Raw genomic sequence first — 20911 nt, forward strand, 5'->3', positions numbered from 1 at the left:
TCTCATCTTTCAGAATGACCACGTTGGTTTCAGTTGTTAACAATGGGTGCCATGTCGGCCCAGATAGTGCATTGAAGGTGTAAGGAGAGAGAAACAGTTACCGTTTCGAGTCCGGTGTGACTTTTTTTTTCTCTTCCAAGAAGTGTGTACACACTAACATCAAACTCGATAATGCAGCTTATATGAAAAGTCTCCACTGAACTCCTTCGTTCACAAATACTACCTCAATGTCCATTCGAACCGCGAAATCTTTGTTCAAAAAGAAGACAAACAGCGACCCGTCGTGGTGTCCTTGCCTCTGATTGGATTGTTAATGAAGTCCCGCCACGCGGCGTACGGGCACGCGCGAGGCATTATGGGATTTGTAGTCTCCGTGTCCCCTTAGGCTCAGCACCTGCCGCCAGAAAGAAACTACAAATCCCAGCAGGTCGTGTGTGGCAGCCTGGCAGCGAGGACGAGGGGAGAAGGAGAGAAAAATTCCTTCCCTGGATGCTGGTAAAAATGGCGGCTTGGGGAAGGAGGCGCGGTAACACCGGGATGAGGGAAAGGTCAGTACCCGCGTTCTTGCATTTTTTTCCCTTTCTGATCGGATGGAGGGCGCGAAGGCCTCGACACGGTTTATGACAAGTGTTGCCGTTGGTTTGCAGCCAACTGATGGCGGCTCGTGTGGTTAAATCGAGCGAAGTGAAGCTTCACATTGGCCGGCCTAACATACAAGCCAGGTGGGGGCGGTCTCCAAAACTCACTGGGCCTGAGTTTCAATGTAAAAACCAATGGTTTCCTAATGAATGTATCGGTAAATTCCATCGTCCATGTTGGGGGAGGGGAGGGTGCCGCTGTTTTGACCCCCAGCTCTTCTGGAAGCTTCCAAATTTGAATGTGCCTGTGGAGTTTGCAACCATGAAGGGATTTGTTTTTAGGAGTCACGGGGCTGGTGAAGAAGACTTCAAATTGCCTTTTCCTTGGCGGCCTGAGCCTAGATTGGTCGTGAAGTGATGAGATCCTGCACCGTTTGGTCGTGTGGTTTTAGGCGGAGTTGAGTAACACTTCTGCCCTTGTGGATCTAACCAGTGGAGAGGGAATTAAGTAAATAATTCAGAAACCGACATTTGTAATGTCGCTGACCTCTCTTTATTGCCTGGGGGAAATTGAAGCGAAGGAAAATAGACACATCTGTAAGGTCTGTTTCGGCTTCCGGGGCTGTTGTACAAATAAATCTGAGAGATATGAAGAGGTGTAGATTCACGTCGTGTAACTTCCATATATATCATGAGTGTAAATTTAGTTTCTTTCTAATTACAAGTGGTTATTCTCAATTTGTACTGGTTCTAAACTCCATTTTTATAGAAAAGTATTTGAAAAGTGCAGAGCAGAAAATTATTCTGCAAGCTTTGCTGTAGTTAGCAGTTAGTTTGTAGCAATGAGTGGATGCAACAACTTCATATTTCAAAATCATAATCTTCAGTTGCTGTCAAAGAAATGTCCAATTAATTTCATCCTTTCCCAAAAATGGGCTCAGTAATGTCAGCAGAAAGTGAGAACTGCAGATGCTGGAAATCAGAGTTGAGAGTGTAGTGCTGGAAAAGCACAGCAGGTCAGGCAGCATCTGCGGAGCAGGAGAATTGATGTTTCGGGCATAAGTCCTTCATCAGGAATTCTGTTTGGGTCTTTGACATTTCCTCCACTTAAAAAAAAATACCAACAATCACAATGGCTGTAGTGTTAAAATGTTTTGATGATTTTCACAGTAGATTAACAGACTTCCATGGAATGGAGAATATGCCATATGAAAATCTGTACAACCATAAATTTTCTATTTGTGTTTCTGTTATACTCACTGGTTTGCTCCTTTTGAGTTTGTGAAGCTGGAGATTTGGAAGGAGCTATTTTAGTGCTTTTATCTCATCATGGGATGATTCCTAAATCAAGTTTTGCTGTGGACAACTTGAGATAAAACAAATAAATGGTAATGTTACCATTGAACTTTAGGCCCTCACACCTCTATTGTATGCTGCCCAGTGGCTAATGAAACATGAACAGTGGTGTTAAATCAGCATACCATCTCCTGAGGCTTACATGCTGTAGGTGTAGAATTAACGCCAAACAATCAGTGTCAGTATTCACTGGTTCAGACTTTGCAATAACAAACTCCTGCATGGTGGTGGAATTGCCTCCTGTGGAACCTGTGTCTCTTGTCTGTTTTCCACCCAGCTCCCCCACCCAATAAAAAGGAAGCACCACTTACCCAGTTGTTGTACTCTAATCTCCACTTTCTTTTTGTCTGCGTCTTTGACATTTCCTCCACTTAAATGTTAAACCTTAATGCATTTAGCTGCATTTCTTTGTAATGAAGTTGTCTGTTTTGTTAACTTGTTGTATTTCAACATGTAAGGTCATACATCTGTAACTTGGCATTCACGTGTATCAGTATTTTGGCAAGCAGCATGTTTGCAGAGTTGTTTTAGTGTTGATGTTCAATGGATATGGTTCTGCTTATCTGCACATTACTGTAGTTAAATTTCAACCTTTCACAGTAAAGTGACTAGTGACTTGATATACCCCTCTATCAGTTGAATGCCAAATTGTTGTCCCAGATGACATGTAACTTCCTGGAAAGTACTGAGCATGTAATGATCTTGAAACAGCGGATGTTGAATTCGGACTTAATATTCTGGCCAACAACCTTATCTTTCAATTTACTTGTAAAATAAAATATTCTTTATTTGAAATTTCATTGAAAGGGTTATACAAAGACATTTAAAAAAACATCCTTTTTTGAAAAGCTATCATTATTAGATGATGCATTGCATCTCAGTAGTTTGAACTAATGCTGTAGTTTGAACTGTTAACTTTTGATTTGTAGACCTCCCTTCAATAGATTTGTACAGCAAAAATGTTTGTCTCTTTAATCCGATAAACCCAAACAGTTGCTCGCCCTAGTCTTTATTGAATATTGAAAATAATCAGTGTATCAGTTGTTACTCTAAAAGTTTTCATGTCCATTTTCATCAATATAGTTAATGACATACCCTCTATGCATAAACTTGGAAAGACTTGAGTTTATGCATAAAATTTCCTGATTGAGCTGAATATTCTTTGAAATTGAGGTTGCAAAAATTATTTATTTGACACAGTCTGATCTTTGCAGTAATGTTTCAATTTTTATCCAGCATTTGAAGACTTCTGTTTAAAATATGTTGCAACAAGCAGTGGCTTGACATTTTATTGTTAACCTCTCTACACTACATACAGTTCCTCTTGGTTATCTTGTTTTGTAAGTGCAGGGGTGTCTTTAAGTGTGTCCTACTGATTCTGCCCAGATTTTCTTTTGAGCTTTCATGGAGCTGGTTGTAGGCCCAATGGTGGATTTCATGGTTAATGTAACTATGTCAGCTCATTTTCCAAGAATTATTTTCCAAATGAGGAAGCTTGATGATTGGCAGAGGTTGACTTTAGAAGTCATGATTAAGTGATTTAATTCTTTTTTGTGAGGATGGTGAAGTACTTTCTTGGGGGCCAAAAAAGTAAATATATAGTAAAAATTTGGATGAAAAGCTAAAGAACAAAGGAGAAAGTAAGACCAGAATAATGTAAATCTGTATTGAGTGGGTGAGAAATGAGAGGGATAGCAAATTTTAAGAAAAGGGTTTTGGAAATATGTAGACTTGAACATCTTTGAAGAGCTTGGCAATATTGTGTTGTGGCTGTTGTAATACTACAGGTAATGTTGCCAAATTGAAATTGATGGATTCTATTGATTCTGTAGTGGTGGTGCAATACAACAGTTATATTGTAAACTGTTCAAATTAGAATTTTAAATTGTATTCAACCTGCAGGAAAAATTTTCTTTTTGATCAGCTAGGCTACAAAGATTTCTCACTATTTCAAAAATAAATTCTTGTTTAGAGTTTATCCAGTTTATGGAGAATGTTCACTCCTGCCTTGAAAATGTATCTCACTTAGCTACATTTAAAGTGTTTCACTGTTGCCAAAAGCTTTTTTTTGTGGAGGGCAAAGGGCAGTGACAGAAGCTGATTCTGTTGGAGTTTAACCAATAAAAATGCTTAATACCATATCTATCTTGATAGCACAGAGCATTGGTAAGTTTCTTCTCTTCTGTTTGTCCTATTATAGAATTGGCCTACAGTATTGTCTGGAGTAGAGAGAATGTCAATTCCAAATGACATTACCTAATCTTCCACGTTCTGCACATGGCTAAGTTGGTTCTGTCATGCATTAATGTACTGCAGATCCACCAGATAAGAAAATTAGATACCAAAAGGAGGATTGGATAGGATTATGTCTTTGCTAGACGGTATGTCAGAGCTGCTTGTGAATTACTTCATGTGGAGGTGCTGGTGTTGGACTGGGGTGAACAAAGTCAAAAATCACATGACATTGGGTTATAGTCTAACAGGTTTATTTGAAACCGCAAACTTTTGAAGCCCCTATCCATCCTCGGGCAGCTAGTGAGAGAGAATCCATTGGACACACAATTTATAAGTAAAACATCAAAGGGTTGTGCAATTTATGCAAATGTATTGAACAAATCTCATGGCTCTTAAGTCTTTAATCAGTTAGAATGGGAAGTGCAGGTTTGATGGATTAATATGTAAATCTTCAGAATTTCTTTCAAGTCACTGTGTCATCCCGTTTTCCCCCTCACGGGGAGCAAAACACTCAGACACAGTATAGTTTTTTACTTCCTTCATTTTTATTCCAGGCCCTGGAGGGAGAGAGAATGACCGCCCATGTGCACGGAGATATAAGTTCTTGGTCTTATCTTGAAAAGCAGTTTCTTGTGGAAATATGTAGACCTTTTTACAGGGAGAAGCATCAGATAAGGCAATATACATATTAATTGGGTGACTATTACAATTAGTGAGTGTCAATAGTAAAGATTAAGCTATCTGCTGTTACACAATGAATGTTCTTAACCTTAACTGGCTTCACATAATTAATACTTTTCACGTTGTTAAACTGACCTTACATACTGAATTCTTCCAATATTAAATGGCTCTCCATAATGAATGTTTTTCCAACTTGTTAACCATTACCCTTGCCTCCAGCACTCTATTGTTGTATTTGCAAATGTACATTCTCCCCATAGATTTATATGTGCGTATGTATGTATGTAAAGAGGGTGGAGAGAGAGTGTATGTACTGAGGGGGAATATGTTGGAGTGTGAGGGAGTGTATATATGTGTGTATGAGAGAGGGTCTGTGTGTGTAATGTGGCAGGATTACCTGTAGCGTGACATGAACCCAAGATCCCAGTTGAGGCCGTCCTCATGGGTACCAAACATGGCTATCAGCCTCTGTTCAGCAATTCTGCGTTGTTGCATGTTCCAAAGTCCACCTTCAAGGACAGATCTTCAGGTAATTGTCCTCCAAGGTGAACTTTGGGGCACGCAACAATGCAGATTTGCTGAACAGAGACTGATAGCCATGTTTGGTACCCATGAAGATGGTGTCAACTGGAATCTTGCATTCATGTCACTGTACAGGTGACCCAGTCACATTATGCACTCACAAACACGCACACGCGTGTACTTACATAGATCCTCTGTCATCCACTCACACTCACATGGGCATATACAGAGGTACCTCGATTATCTGAATGATACAGGTGGGGAGTATTTTGTTCAGATAATCAAATGCCAGATAATCGAATGTTGGATAATATAGTTTAGCCAAGCATCGGGACCTTGCAATATTCTGATTATCAAGGTTCCTGTGCACTCCCTCACACTTGCACGCATGCTCTCTTGTATATACACTCCATCACACACACTCAGTCCCTCTCAAGCACGCTCTCATGTGCTCCTCCACCTTCACACGCCCGCACACAAATCTAAAGGATCAATTTGTATTTACATTTACCTTCTATTTTGTTCAAAAACACACACAATCTGTAGCCAGTCAGTGATGCATTTTATAAATTCCTACTTTGAAAATAAAACCAGTCTGACTCCAGTTTGAGATACAAACAGACTTGAAACAAAGCCTCGCACATAAATGCATTGTCCACCCTGAGGGGTTACCTTCATTCTCATAAAACTTCAAGGCTTATCATGGTGGGCAGTGACTTGAAAGAAATACTGGGATTTACCAATTGATCACTCGAAACCTGCACCCCCATTCTAACTAATTAAAGACTTAAGAGCCATCTAGCTTTGTTAAATACATCCACATGAGTTGTACGACCCTTTGATCTTTGACTTATAAATTCTCTGTCTGCCTGAGGAAGGAGTGGGGACTCTGAAAGCTTGCGGTTTCAAATAAACCTGTTGGACTGTAACCTGGTGTGTATTTTGGCTTTGAGTGTTCCTTGGTAAGCAGCATAGCTCATAAAGTGCAGTTACATGGCCACCTTCATTCCTGACTGGTTGAGGGGGGGGGGGTGGATGCGGCTGGGCAGTGGGATTGGGGGGGGGGGGGGTTGTGGATGCGGCTGGGCAGTGGGATTGGGGGTAGGGTTGGAGGCAGGGGCGGATTTGGTTGGGGGGGTGGGCGGGGACAGCTGTGGATGGGTTTGGGGTGGGTGTGATTGGTAGTTAGGGCGGGAGTGGATGGAGTTGGGGGCGGGGTCTCATGAACGGGGAGCAGACTTTTTAAAAACTCCGAGCCCCAATTAATCGATTATCCGAACGAAATAGTGCCCGCCCATCACGTTTGGATAATCGAGGTTCCCCTGTAGTTAGTAAGTTTGCAGATGACACCAAAATTGGAAGTGTCGTGGAACTGCTAAAAAGGTTACCTCAAATTACAACGGGATGTTGATCAGATGGGCCAGTGGGCTGAGGAGTGGCAGATGGAGTTTAATTCTGATAAATGTGAGGTACTGCATTTTGGGAAAACAAATCTTAGCAGGACTTATACACTTAATGGTAAGGTCTTGGTGAGTGTTGCTGAACCAAGAGACCTTGGCGTGCAGGTTCATTGCCTCTTGAAAGTGGAATCTCAGGTAGATAGGATAGTGAAGGAGGTGTTTGGTATGCTTTACTTTCTTGGTCAGAGTATTGAGTACAGGAGATTGGTTAGGCTACTTTTGGAATATTGTCTGCAGTTCTGGTCTCCTTCCTATTGGAACGATTTTGTGAAACTTGAAAGGGTTCAGAAAAGATTTCCAAGGTTGTTGCCAGGGTTGGAGGATCTGAGCTATAGGGAGAGGTTGACCAGGCTAGGGCTGTTTTCCCTGGAGTGTCGAAGGCCGAGTGTTGACCTTTATAGAGGTTTATAAAATCATGAGGAGCAGCGATAGGGTAAATGGACAAAGTCTTTTCCCTGGGATGGGGGAAGTCCCGAACTAGAGGGCATAGGTTTAGGTTGAGAGGGGCAAGATATCAAAGAGACCTAAGGGGCAACATTTTCATGCAGAGGGTGGTGCATATGTGGAATGGGCTGCCAGAGGAAGTGGTGGACGCTAGTACAGTGGCAATATTTAAAGGGCATCTGGATGGGTATATGAATAGGAAGGGTTTGGAGGGGTATGGGCCGGGTACTGGCAGTTGGAACTAGATGGGGTTGGGGTATCTGGTCGGCATGGACGAGTTGGTCCAAAGGGTCTGTTTCCATGTCTCTATGTACGTCTCTATGACTCTATACAGGTGAATATATCCCATGAATTCTACTTGTCTATCAATTGCCGCATGCCTTGAATGCTATGGAAACTTTTATCATTGACAAAATTGAGACTTTTGAACAATATTAAAGTATATGACAAACCTTTAAAATGCAACTTTTAGTTTGGTATTCTTGCTTCAAGTAGCTTTTTTCCTGGACCCTTGGACTGTGTGGTGGTAATTCTTGCCTCTGCTTTAAAAGATCACAAGTTAGAAGTTGATCCTAGGTGACAAGCAATGCGTAATCAAGTGTCCTGTTGTCAGGGCTACCTTCTGAGCAAGGTCATATTTCACGAAATAGAGATGTGAAATTCTTTAAAAGCAATTTAATAGATAGAGTGGGAAAAATATTGGAAATGGAGAACAACAAACATGCTGCTGTGTCCTTAAAAATAGTTCACTTGTTGATTTAGATGTTCTTCACAGCCTTGACTTGGTACACCTTTTAGAGGTTTGAACGTCTTGTTAGTTATATCCTGTATTTGGGGAATCAAAAGAGGTAGACTGGCTAATAGAGTTGAGGTCACAATCAGACTAACCAAGATCTTATCGATTGGCAGAGCAGGGTCAAGAGTCAGATACCCAACTAAGGCGTAAGGCATAGTGGCAGTGGTAAGCAGTTTTAAAGTGAAAGCAAACTGTTATTGTCAGGTTCTGGTGGAGGAAACTTGAAGTCAAGGACTTTTCCAGAAGTCCTAAATTTCACCACGACAGAGCAGCTAAAATTTTAAAAATATTTCTTTTGAAACTCATTGTAACTTTTCTCTTCACTGCTCTGTATAGTTTGCAAATATCTTTGTTTGCTGTGTTAACATGAAAAGATCACCGTATCCTCCTCTACATCTTTGCCTGTGTCTTTCTTTCCTTTAGGCTTTTAGACTTGATGCTTGACATCACTGGTGTTGATTTGCTCTACGTAAGTGAAAATTGTGTAATTAACGACATAATTAGGGATGGGAAACCTTTTTGAAATTCTTAGGTGTGTCTGTAGATATGAAGAGTTTTTTGTTTTATTTTGTTTTTTGTTTTGTTTTATCAGCTTTCGCATCATAGAATCCCTACAGTGTGGAAGGAGGCCATTTGGCCTATCGAGTCTGCAGAGCATCCCACCCAGACCCAGCCCCTCCCACCCTGTCTCTGTGATCCCATATTTACCATGGCTAGCCTGCACACCCATGGACACTATGGGACACTTTAGCATGGTTAATCCACCTAACCTGCACCATCTTTGGACTGTGGGAAGAAACTGAAACATTCAGTGAAAATCTTATGTAGACACAGGGAAAACAAGCAAACTCCATATAGTCTTTCAAGGGTGGATTTGAACCTGGGTACTTGGCACTGAGAAGCAAAATTACTAACCACTGAGAAACTGTGCTGCCTCATTTTATTTTACTTTTTGTATTGTAGACAGCATATTTGTGTAATGTGTCTTTTTTTCTGCAAGTTTAAATATCTTATTGTGTTCAAATATTGAACCTTGTGATGGAGAATCAATAGTAGCAGTTTTCTAATACTGTTTTTAGTGGTTGTCATTATGACTAGAAAATAACCTGCAGTTTGGATAATTTAAGGTTTCAAAATCAAACTTAATCTCTCAAACCTACCTTAAATCTCAAAGTAGTTATGATTCTGTACCAGCAAATCTCTGAGCCACATTTTTTCTGTGTAAAAAGTATTTTCAATTTTGCAGTGATTTAAAAACCTTCAGGGTGCTTCAAAGCAGTTTACTGCAGTGGATTACTTTTTGAAGAAAGTTATTGCTTCAATGTAGGAAACATGGATGTAATTTGGATACTGCGAAGCCCCACAAAAGATGTGTGATCAATGAATAGGTCTTATAAATCATTGCCCTTTTGTTTTTGAGTGCAAATGATTATAACTTTTTTTTTGAAAAGGCGTTGGACCTGAATTTAGGTTGTCAGAGCAGTCATGTCATATTTTACTGTCCTTTTTTAAGTTAAAGCTGGGAGGGAATGAAAAATTGATGTAAAATTGAAATGCAATTTCTTCTCTGATAATCCAGTCACCATAGAGATATAAGGTTGTTGGAAGTCTTGCCTCACCATGTCCCAGTTTGCATATTTCTGATATTTTACCATCTGTCCTCTGCAGGGGGCCACTGAATTCAACTGACTGCTATATTGTCCGTGAAATCTACAATGGGGAGAATGCACAGGAACAATTTGAATATGAGCTGGAGCAAGCCTTGGAGACCCAGTACAAGTATATTATTATCGAGCCAACTCGAATTGGAGATGAGACAGCACGTTGGATCACAGTTGGGAATTGCTTGCATAAAACATCCGTAATTGCAGGATCGGTGTGCCTGTTAGCCCCTTTAGCACTGGCTCCAGAATATGCTCGTTACATAACCCTTCCTATCGGGGCTGTCAGTGTGGCCTGTGCAGCTCTGTATGGTATTTCATGGCAATTTGATCCTTGCTGCAAATACCAAGTGGAATATGACACATGTAAACTCTCCCGGTTACCCCTGAACACACTCACTTCATCTACGCCCGTGGTTCTGATTAGAAAAGATGATATTCACCGGAAAAGACTCCACAACACAATAGCATTGGCAGCCTTGATGTACTGTGTTAAGAAAATTTGTGAGATCTGTGCAGTATGATTGGGACAAATGGTGCTGTTATAATCTACCTAATAGTACTGTTAATATGACAAATGTGGTCAGTGAAGACTGCAGGAACAAGGTCCCAAATAGATTTTTAGAAGTATCTCCCCTTGTACACTGTGGTCTCCAGTCCACATTTTAGTTTTGCCAATCCCCATGACCTTGACTCACTCTAAAAGACCGTAGTGTAGACCTGACATTTGAGAAATTCAATATATGCAGAGCTACTGAGTTGTTTCAGGTGATGAACAGGCAAATGACTCTGTTACCTTCATATTCTGCAAATTTCTACAAAAAAAGGTATTATGTGGCTTTTGGGTTCTCCTATTTTACAGTACAGAAAGAATTCCCACAAGGGTCCTAAGTATATATACAGAGTTGAACACTTATATTTTTAAAATTTAAGTGATAGCTTTGGTAGGTCTTGCCAATTGATATTAATGTAATTCAGAAACATTGCTGCATGTGTATTATAAAATGTGATCTTCACATTTGTTTCCTGTGCTAGGCTGCAGCATTTGAGATGAATTAATTTAACCTGACATTCAGTTATTACTTATGGTGCAACTGTAGCAAGTTAGTTCCAATTGAAATTGTTACATTAAAGACAGAAAATGAAATTCACTTGCAAAACATGAAGTTAGTGTGTTTGGATTTAATGTGCGATGACTCCATCATTTGTTTCTTTTTAACATGTGGGTTACCACAATGTAGTCATGAATGCTGAAGTTTTAAAGACCGGTGAGGGAGCTACAGCACCTAAATGCTCATCAGTCGGATTTAAATTTTGTCAATAGCTCAGGTTTGTCCCCAGTGGTTTATCATGAAGAAAAGTCTGAGCTTTGTTGCTACCACTTCCTCGCTGCTGCTGTAAGAAATAAACAATTGAATTGGAGTTGGAATCTGTGAAAATGTTTTGATGTGGTGAAACAGTTTGAATTCCAAACCAAATCTGAGAAAGTTTTAAAATTAGAATTTGTCTTCTTATGCATTCGAATCTGGTTCTGGTTTCCATGCAACCAAGCTGTTGCTATAATATGAAGACATTTTTTAAAATTTGATAATAAAAGGGACCATTTTCGGATGTAGTCACAATGTCACCAAGGTGCCTCATTTTAATTTTGGTGACATTTCCATCCCAACACATGGGTCAATCCTTTTACTGCATGTTTTTTGAGTATTTTGTTTTCATTCCTCCTAGTAATATTTCATTGGAAGCGACATAAAGTTCTGAAAGGACAATATAGAGAATTGGACAGACCTAAGTTGTGGGTTCTGGTTGTACTTTAGGATTACAATGCAATATAAGAAATAATTGCATTTATTTTCCTTAGCTTGTGTAATTGAACTGGTATTTATACAATGCATTGATGAACTTTGTGTGTACAATGGGATGATGGTATGTGTCTGATTAAACGTGACGCACTTCAGGCAGATAGTGTTGGGCATATTATGCAAATTATATTTTAAAGAAGTAATTTTTTTGAAAACTTTATAGATTTGTGTATCTTGGATCTTCTTAGACAATCCAATAAAGATTAAGAAGAATTGGTACTGGAATTGCTAAATGACATTACAATGACTTAGTTAACTTTACCCAACAGATGGTGACGTTTATGCTTTTGAATGTGAAATTATATGCAACTCTATATCCTGAGCTATTGATACACTTGATGTTGGCTGACACTAAAATTTTTGATAAATACTTCAAAGAATTATCTTACCTTTTTATACTGGAAATTAACAAATGCTGAGCAGTCACTTTACTTATTGCTTGGTGTGTGTTTTCCCAGCAAAGAAGTTAATATTTTCTGAAATGTTTGCCAAGTACAATCTGATATTGATGCCACTGAATCCATTGATATGACAAAATTAAAAGTGTTTTTCTCTATATTTAGACACATCGAGTGACATGAAAGAAGGGCATTCTGCAAAATTATCACTAAAGTTTGGCTATTGTATCTATATTGCTAATGGTCAGCCTCAGCATTTGTGACATTAATTCTCGTCCTATTTCCCCTCTTGCTCTCATTTTTGCTCCTCCCTTTTTTTCATACCATTCTTACTTTGTACCCTCTCTCCAGGAAAGTTGATTGTATGGCATATTTCAATATTGAAAGGATCACATCCCATTCTTTACACACAACCCCAGGTGAGGTGAACAATAGTGCTTTTCCAAGACTGATTTTCATCACCAGTACTAAAAGTAAAATGAAGGCAAGAGGTAACAGAAATTATCTTTATGCCAATCGGTGAATTTACTTCATTTACTTGAATCATTTATGTCATTTACTTGGTAAGTTCTTCTTTGCATATACCCCTTTACACCCTCACCTTTGAGTCATGGCAACTTATTCACCAGGAGCCAGTATTATTTCAATTGCTGCCTTAAATAATATTTGAAATTTCAACATTTTCTAAACAATACACCATTGTCGTCTTTTAGACTTAATATGTTAAGCAATATGCTAAGTGCACATTCAATATTTGTAAGGCAGTGGAAGCAAATTATGCAGCTGCCAATGTAGTAATATATACACCTAACTGTAATATTCCAAGTTTAACAATTGTACTATTAAAATTTGGAACCGCGGGCTAAAGGACAATGTATGTTGAGGTTTTCTGTATCCTGTTGATTTTCCAGTGTTACCATCATTTTTCCCATAAATACTTTAATACACTGGTTCACTTTTTGACAAAATAGTTTTCCAGAATACATTCTGTGAGCAAGACCGTATATTTTTAAAATTGGTTGCTCATTCAAGGGGCCAGTGTCTTTTTCAAAAGACCTTTGACTATGTCTGTTTTGTTACAAAAGGGCACAATGACATGAAATGCATTGAAGTAAAAAAATTACATAATGTCTGTGCCTTGTGGTGAAAATGATATGTGGTTGCTGTGACTGCACCACTCCCCAGCCAAGAAATTGAAGAGATGATTGTGCCCCCTAGACAGTTTCAGTATTCTTTCTCATGTTTTGAAATGTTTCTACTTTGCTATTCTGTTAAAGTCTCTGCATCTGCCAAATTAGATTACATAGGTTTGTTAAAGTATTGCATTTCTTAGTGTTAAATTGTTTGAACTGCATACTATAAATAAACACATTAGTGAGCAAATCAAACCTGCTTCTCCTTAAAGAAGGTAAATTTGTTTTTGTAGAGTTATAGAGATATACAGCACAGAAACAGACCCTTTGGTTCAACTCGTCCATGCTGACCGGATATCCTAAATTAATCTAATCCCGTTTGTCAGCAGTTGGCCCATATCCCTTCTGAACCCTTCCTATTCATATACTCATCCAACCGCCTTTTAAATGCTGTAATTGTACTAGCCACCACCATTTCCTCTGCCAATTCATTCCATACACTCACCACCCTCTGTGTGAAAAGTTTGCCCCTTAGGTCCTTTTAAATGTTTCCCCTTTCACTCTAAAACTATGCCATCTAGTTCTGGACTCCCCCCACCCTAGGGAAAAGACCTTGATTATTTACCCTATCCATGCCCCTCATGATTTTATAAACTTCAGTAAGGTCACCCCTCAACCTCAAATGCTCCAGTGAAAACAGCCTCAGTCTATTCAGCTGTCCCCCTTTAGCTCAAACTCTCCAGTCCTGGCAACATCCTTCTAAATCTTGTCTGAGCCCTTTCAAGTTTCACCTATTTCTGATAGGAGGGAGATCAGAATTGAACGCAATATTCCAACAGTCTTGTCCAGCCGCAACATGACCTCCCAACTCCTATACTCGATGCCCTGACTAATAAAGGAGACCAATAAAGAAATGCCGCCTTCACTATCCTATCTACCTGTGACTCCACTGTCAAGGAGCCAAGAACTTGCACTCAAAGATCTCTTTGTTCATCAACACTCCCCAGGACCTAACCATTAACTGGAGAAGTCTGATTTGGCTTTCCAAAATGCAGCACATTATGTTTATAAAAATTAAACTCCATCTGCAACTCCTTGGCCTATCTCATCAACATCCCATTGTAATCTGAGGTAACCTCCTTCACTGTCCACTACACCTCCAATTTTGGTGTTATTTGTAAACTTACTAACTATACCTCCTATGTTCACATCCAAATAATTTGTATAAATGACAAAAAGTAGGGGACCCAGCACCGATCCTTGTGGCACTCCACTGGTCACAGGCCTCCAGTCTGAAAGGCAGCCCTCCACCACCATCCTCTATCTTCTACTTTTGAGCCAGGTCTGTATCAAAATGGCTAGTTCTCCCTGTATTCCATGTGAACTAACCTTGCTAACCAGTCGACCATGTCGAATGCCTTACTGAAGTCCATATAGATCATGTCCACCACTCTGCCCTTGTCAGTCTTCCTTACCTCTTCAAAAACTCAAATATATGAGACATGATTTCCCACGCACAAAGTCATGTTGACTATTCTTAATCAGTCCTTGCCTTTACAAATAAGTGTAAATCCTGTTCCTCAGGATTCCCTCCAGTAACTTGCCCACCACCAATGTCAGGCTCACTGGTCTGTAGTTCCCTGGTTTTTCCTTACCATCCTTCTTAAATAGTGGCACCACGTTACCCAACCTCTAGTCATCCAGCACCTCACCTGGGACTATCATTGATACAAATATCTCAGCAAGGGGCCCAGCAATCACTTCCCCAGATTCCCACAGAGTTCTAGAGTACATCTGATCAGGTTATGGGGATTTATCCACCTTCATGTGTATTAAGACATCCAGCACCACTGCCTTCTGTAATATGTCACCATCTATTTCCCCACATTCTCTATCTTCCATATTCTCCACAGTAAACACTGATGCAAAATACTCATTTAGTATAGGTGTATAAAGCTGTGGCAGCAGGAAGTAAATGCAATATTTCCATGTTCCATTAAGTTATTCACCAGTTCTTTAAATTAATAGCTTTTTCCTGAACACTAGGCCAACAGAAAAGTCCATTCGTGCAGAGGACTGTTGGATGAACTTCAAGATTTTTGGGGAGGGGAGGGGTATGAAATCAGATAACATGATGAAGATTGGATATCTGCAGTGATTTAGTTGGAATTCCCATACGATCAGGGTGTTTGTTATTCTGCAAGTGAACCAGTCTGTCGGGGATTTGTGAAAGTGAAAACTAAGTATTCTATAGAATTAATGATTGTTATCTTTTGTCTATATAGGATGAATGAATATGCTAGAGTGCTACAAAATCCTTTTGAGAATTTATCAAGTATTCTTGAAGTTTCAAGTTTGTAGATAATTATGGTTAAATGGTTGTGAGATGTGTGCATAGATTGAGCTAGATTAATGGTATACTGCTGCAAAATTCAACTGAGGGTTATCCATTTTTCTTCCCTCATTAAGAATGAAGTGTATCAGATTTTCAACTTTTTTTTCGTCTTTGTTTTGGAATGTGGGCATACGTTGGCTTGCCCTGTGCCACTTTTATCAATATGCCTTATGCTGACAACAATCTCTAAATGCCAAACCAACTGGGCTTGTGGGAAATCTGAGTAACATTGCTAATTTGCACTATTTATACTGAGAGTTTGCTTCCAAGTGTGTTTAAATAGAGAATCAGCTTTTTGATAGAGTTTGACCAGTTTGGTTTGGAATTTACTCTCTGGTTATCAGTTGACAGATGAGTGTTCTGCTAATTTTCAGCAATGTTTCTTTCTTGGGCCAAATAAACTTTTTTCTTGTATCTATTCCCTTGACATAGATAAATTTATAAGGTAAAAACAATGACTGCAGATGCTGAAAATCAAATACTGGATTAGTGGTGCTGGAAGAGCACAGCAGTTCAGGCAGCATCCAACGAGCAGCTCGATGGATGCTGCCTGAACTGCTGTGCTCTTCCAGCACCACTAATCCAGTAATGGATAAATTTATAGCAGTACGTTACTGCAATGTCCTTCAGTGAGATCTTTGTGCAGCTTGCTATTTCACATTGGTGGATGATGGTCAGCTAGCATTTAGCAGTAACTCAGCTGGAAATGCCCACTTTAAGACACACACACACACAGAGTCACTTTTTGCTTGCTGAGCTTTGTAGTGCTTACTTAAAAAGCTTCACATTCTTGAGTGGACTGCTTAAGTGGTATTCAGGAATGGTAAGTAAAGTCAGAACTACCGATTCGCTATTGCCGAAAAGTAATTTTACTTGTCTTGATCTGAGCATTCAAAGAAGTCACTCCGTGGAATGCCTCTTGTATTGCCAGGAACTGATGCACCTTCCTTGTTATATTGCTTTCGTTTAAACCCTGGTATACTTTTTTTAAAAATGGAGCAATTATCCATTTTTCTTTTTTTTTTCAAAACCTGTCCACAAGGTGGAAAGTGGTTGTTGTTAGAATTGCTAATTTGACAAAATGTACTCTGGCTGAAACGAGACAGTAATGCCACTGGATAAGGGAGTAAACTCATCAAACCAGCTTCTTATCGTGTCATCCACATGCATATACTGAATTGCTATTATTCTTTATCAGGAGTGGGAGTATGAATGTACCACGTCTTCTCTCCCACTCGTCCACCACCACCACCCCCAACTGCTACTGCTCTTCTGGTCGAGATGGGTCAGTTTAGCACAGGACTGGTACAAGGATAAAATAGAAACAATTCAGCAAATCACTGGGTTCGCTCATCGTGCCATTGAGGCCTTAATTCATGTAATACATGACAAAGCTCTTTTTGAGATGGAGATGTGTTATTTCATAGAATCCCTACAGTGTGGAAACAGGCCCTATGGTCCAACAAGTCCACACTTGTTGGACTTTAGACTCAGAGTCTAAAAATTCCACCCAGATATCTTTGGAGTGAACTAAAGAAGCACTTTTAAATGCAAAGGGGGGAAAGGAGTATGGAACGCTTTTCCACAAATGGCAATTGATGCTAACTGACAGAGATTTTTTTAAAATCAAATAGGTGCAGGGACAAATCTAGAATTAAATAAACTTTTCAGTCTTTATCTCTATGGCAGAACATGCGAAAGGGTGTAAACAACCTACTACTGACAAAGTCACAGGACTCTCAATGTAAACTCTGCTTTCTTCCCTGAATGCTACCAGCACGTTTTTGTTTAAGATTTCCAGTATCTGTAGTTATTTGTTTTATTATACAACTGTAGCTATATTCAGAATATAGTCATTTAACATGTTGGAAATGTAATTATTTTCTGTTAACATTCACAATACAGATTTAATTTGCATTGTGACTTGAGCACAGTCTTACCAGTCTCTCTCTTTGAGCTATATCAATCGCTTAGTGAATAAGCACACGAGATAATGGGTCAGAATATGCTGGAGTGGAGCAACTCACTGTGTGACCCATAAAGTTGGACTTTACCTCACACTCCTTGGGTTGTAAATATTCTACCTTGTAAGTTCTTGAAGCATGAAATGATGATGGCACCAAGGGTAACAGGGTCAACAATTTACCCAAGAGATTTAGTTCAGAAAGAAATAGTAGAAATAATGAGGGAAATATCATGTCAAACTATGTACAGAAGAGAGGAAAATAATTGAATTAAGGAGAGCAGAGGGAATGTAACAGATTAAGGTTTAATATTTTGTATATTTCTGCCAATGTGTAACATCTGCAGGGTCTTGACTCCACAGTTTAAATTGCTCCCTTTCTAGGTGGGAGAGATTGAGAGACATTATATTAATCACTAATCTCCTTGTTAAAGAGATACACTGTTAGACATTAGCCCTAATTGTCAAGTGCACTGCAGAACGTTAATGTGTAAATTCAGTACTTTTTCTGAAATTAAGCAGGTAAACTGGGGAAAGTCTTTGCAGATTTGCGCAAATCTGCAACTTGTGTAATTCACAGTTTACAAGAGTTACCTCTTCCTCATCACAAGTTGCTAGATGATTCACAATAATAGGATGCACCATTAAACTGTTATTTCAATAGCAAATTCTGGGTCTAGTAATTGTGTGCTGAGCTATATAGACCAGCAGGTTTCATGTTTCTGCAACATTTGGTGCGCTGGAACTGGCATCTGAGTGAGTGGCTTGGAAGTATGAAATGCCTTTAACACGAACTGTGAATGTGTCATAAGAACAGAGTCCAATGATTTTTAATTATGAACCAGCCAGAACCAGAAAACACTTGCAGCAATGTGGTATCTATTGCAACAGTACTTCAAATGCACAATTTTAGTTGTTATTATTATTTTCTGCCTGACGACATTAAACAGACCAAAGTGTCCCACTGGAAAAAGTTACACAAAACTGGCCATGTGTGAAAATAGGCCTAGGAATGTAAATACAAATTTTGTCAAGAATCTGACCCTGTAATTTGTTTATAGTCCTAGAATTTTGCAAGTATAATTGAGAACTGTTCTCCTGAATTCAACATTTACAACTTGTAGGCTTAAATGTTGTTCAAGGTATAAACACCCTCTTTTCCTAATGCCAGTAATAATTTCAGCATCTATCAATGGAGAAAACAGCTTCTTAATGAACAACCTTTTCTATGATGCAGTACTTATTGAGGGTTTAAGTTCTGTAAAAATATTTAAACTGTTCATTTCTCAAGCTTAGACTTGTGCAGTGATTGGCATATTGGAACTAAACTATGTAGAAATTCAGATTATCATCATCAATACAGAATCAATGTATTCTGTTAATTTATCTGACAGTTTTCTAAAATTTTCAAATGAAATGCCAACAATAGCTTTTGAACTAATTGTACCAAATATTATCCCAAACATTTTATTGCATTTAATCAATTACATTTTTATGACTGTCCTTTCCATGCGATTTCTCACTTTTGTTTACTATTGTTTTCAACCTATGACAGTGGCATGCAACAATGTGAAAGAGAGGTCCGAGTAGATAAGCTTCTTTCAGTACTATCTGCCTCATCTGTGCCTTGTCATGCTGACTCATGCTGTGAGAAGCCCAATTTCCATAAGGCTAAAGCTTCAGAGGAGGTTTCCTGGCCCACTCCCTAGTGATTATGCCTATGCCCTGGCATTCAAAAACCAAACTCTGAGCTATAGGAAAACAGTTTGAGTGCCTTGTAGATACTTCAGCAAAGTTGAAATCTAAGAAACTCTGACAAAAAACATGTAGAGTGGAGTCCAAAGGTTGTCTGATGTTTAAATATATCGTTCTAGCACTCCTGTAATATAGTCAATGCCAATATGTATGCTTTGCATTCCTATAGAGGGGCATCATGGGAAGGATTTTGACAAATGAGTACCCTGGCTTTTCCATTAATTTTGGCCAGATTTGCAAATGGGAAAGAACATGCTGATTTCACTGCAGAGACAGTAGTTATGGGTAATAAATCCAACTCACTTGACACGTAGAACATGTGCTACAATAGTGGGAGAGACCATCTCCCATTGGCCAGCCCAAGTAATAATGTCTGACCCATCTACTTCAATAGGTGCTTGGAGATTAGAGGTTCTGTTCAAAAGCAGACTGAAACTGTTCTTCTTGTCAACCAAATGAAAAGATGCCAACTTTTCAATTGGCACACTGGAAAGTCTGGACCAAATACCCATGATTGCCAGATAATATCTAGCTGATTGATGATGTGCAAAAGACAGTTACAATTGACATGGAACTTGAAAGATTTAACATTGAAATAATTTTCCTTCAGGAGACAAGATTTGTTGAGTGTAGATAAAAGATAATACATTCCATATTCATCTAGCAGGTTAAGAACTCAGTGAGAGACAGGAACAAGGTATAGTTTTTTTTAAACAGTGAAACCTAACTACTCTCAATAGGAAACACTCAAATGTTTCTGAATGTGTTTTCTTTCACCTATCTATACAATCAGGGCCAGTTTATCCCACGAGTTATCTATTCTGTAATACTTTGTGTTCCATGAGAGACAAAAGACCTGTCAACAGAATACTAGTCATAAGGTTGGTTGGCTGCAGTGTAACAGTGGACATACAGCAAGGAATTGCCTCATAGGGCTTTTTGAGGTAGCACGGTGGCCCAATGGTTAGCACTGCTACCTCACAGTGCCAGAGACCTGGGTTTGATTCCAGCCTCGAGCGAGTGTGTTGAGTTTGCACATTCTCAGTGTCTGTGTGGGTTTCCTCCGGGTTCTCCTGTTCCCTCTCACAGTCCAAAGATGTACACATCAGGTGAATTGGCCATACTAAATTGCCTGTAGTGTTAGGTGTATTAGTCAGGGGTAAAGATAGAGTAGGAGAATGGGTCTGGGTTACTCTTCAGAGGGTCAGTGTGGACTTGTTGGGCCGAAGGGCCTGTTTCCATACTGTAGAGATTCTAACTCTAATCTAGTGCAGTGAGACATAGGACAGGAGTGTGGTGATCAGATCTGCTCGCTGCATTAGGCATTTTGTTAATTATGGGTGTGGTTGTTGTCAAACACTTGCTGCAGTTTGTTGAAGACTGATCTGGAGCAGTGAATTGGGTGTTTGATCTTCTCGTTTATGGTAGCCTTTTAAGAGGTGATTGCCAAGGAATGGGCAGATGTATTCCAGAATGTGTGTTTCATTACGTGGAAGTGGAATATTGACCTGAGTTTTGTTTTGGCAACCTTAAAGGATATGTTGCTTATTATATGTAGAATTAAAGAGATTTAAAGTCATTGCAATGCTGTTGAACAATTGACAACAGCATTGCAATCATCAGCAACTGTAGATCATATATTGCTGTGTTGGAGGGTGTAGTTTAGTCATGT

At 39.3% G+C, this 20911-nt stretch overlaps 1 protein-coding gene across 2 annotated transcripts; it reads left to right on the forward strand.

The window, feature by feature from the left end:
* Positions 1–415: 415 nt before the first annotated feature.
* Positions 416–11820, forward strand: tmem11 (transmembrane protein 11). Of its 2 annotated transcripts, none has more exons than XM_072559285.1 (2): positions 416–548; positions 9741–11820. In XM_072559285.1, the coding sequence occupies exons 1-2, from the start codon at positions 490–492 to the stop codon at positions 10255–10257; spliced, it is 576 nt and encodes a 191-aa protein (XP_072415386.1). In that variant the 5' UTR covers positions 416–489; the 3' UTR covers positions 10258–11820. The 2 variants fall into 2 exon arrangements, with proteins under 2 accessions (XP_072415386.1, XP_072415385.1); XM_072559284.1 differs by lacking the exon at positions 416–548 and adding an exon at positions 568–722.
* Positions 11821–20911: the final 9091 nt, after the last annotated feature.

Source organism: Chiloscyllium punctatum, chromosome 40, assembly GCF_047496795.1.
Source record: "Chiloscyllium punctatum isolate Juve2018m chromosome 40, sChiPun1.3, whole genome shotgun sequence".
NCBI lineage: Eukaryota > Metazoa > Chordata > Chondrichthyes > Orectolobiformes > Hemiscylliidae > Chiloscyllium > Chiloscyllium punctatum.

Excerpts from the sequence above, each read along its gene's own strand:
- tmem11 (XM_072559284.1), top strand. The coding sequence starts at position 655 with ATGGCGGCTCGTGTGGTTAAATCGAGCGAAGTGAAGCTTCACATTGGC. Across the intron at positions 723-9,740 it reads CGGCCTAACATACAAGCCAG|GGGGCCACTGAATTCAACTG; the intron begins GTGGGGGCGGTC and ends TGTCCTCTGCAG.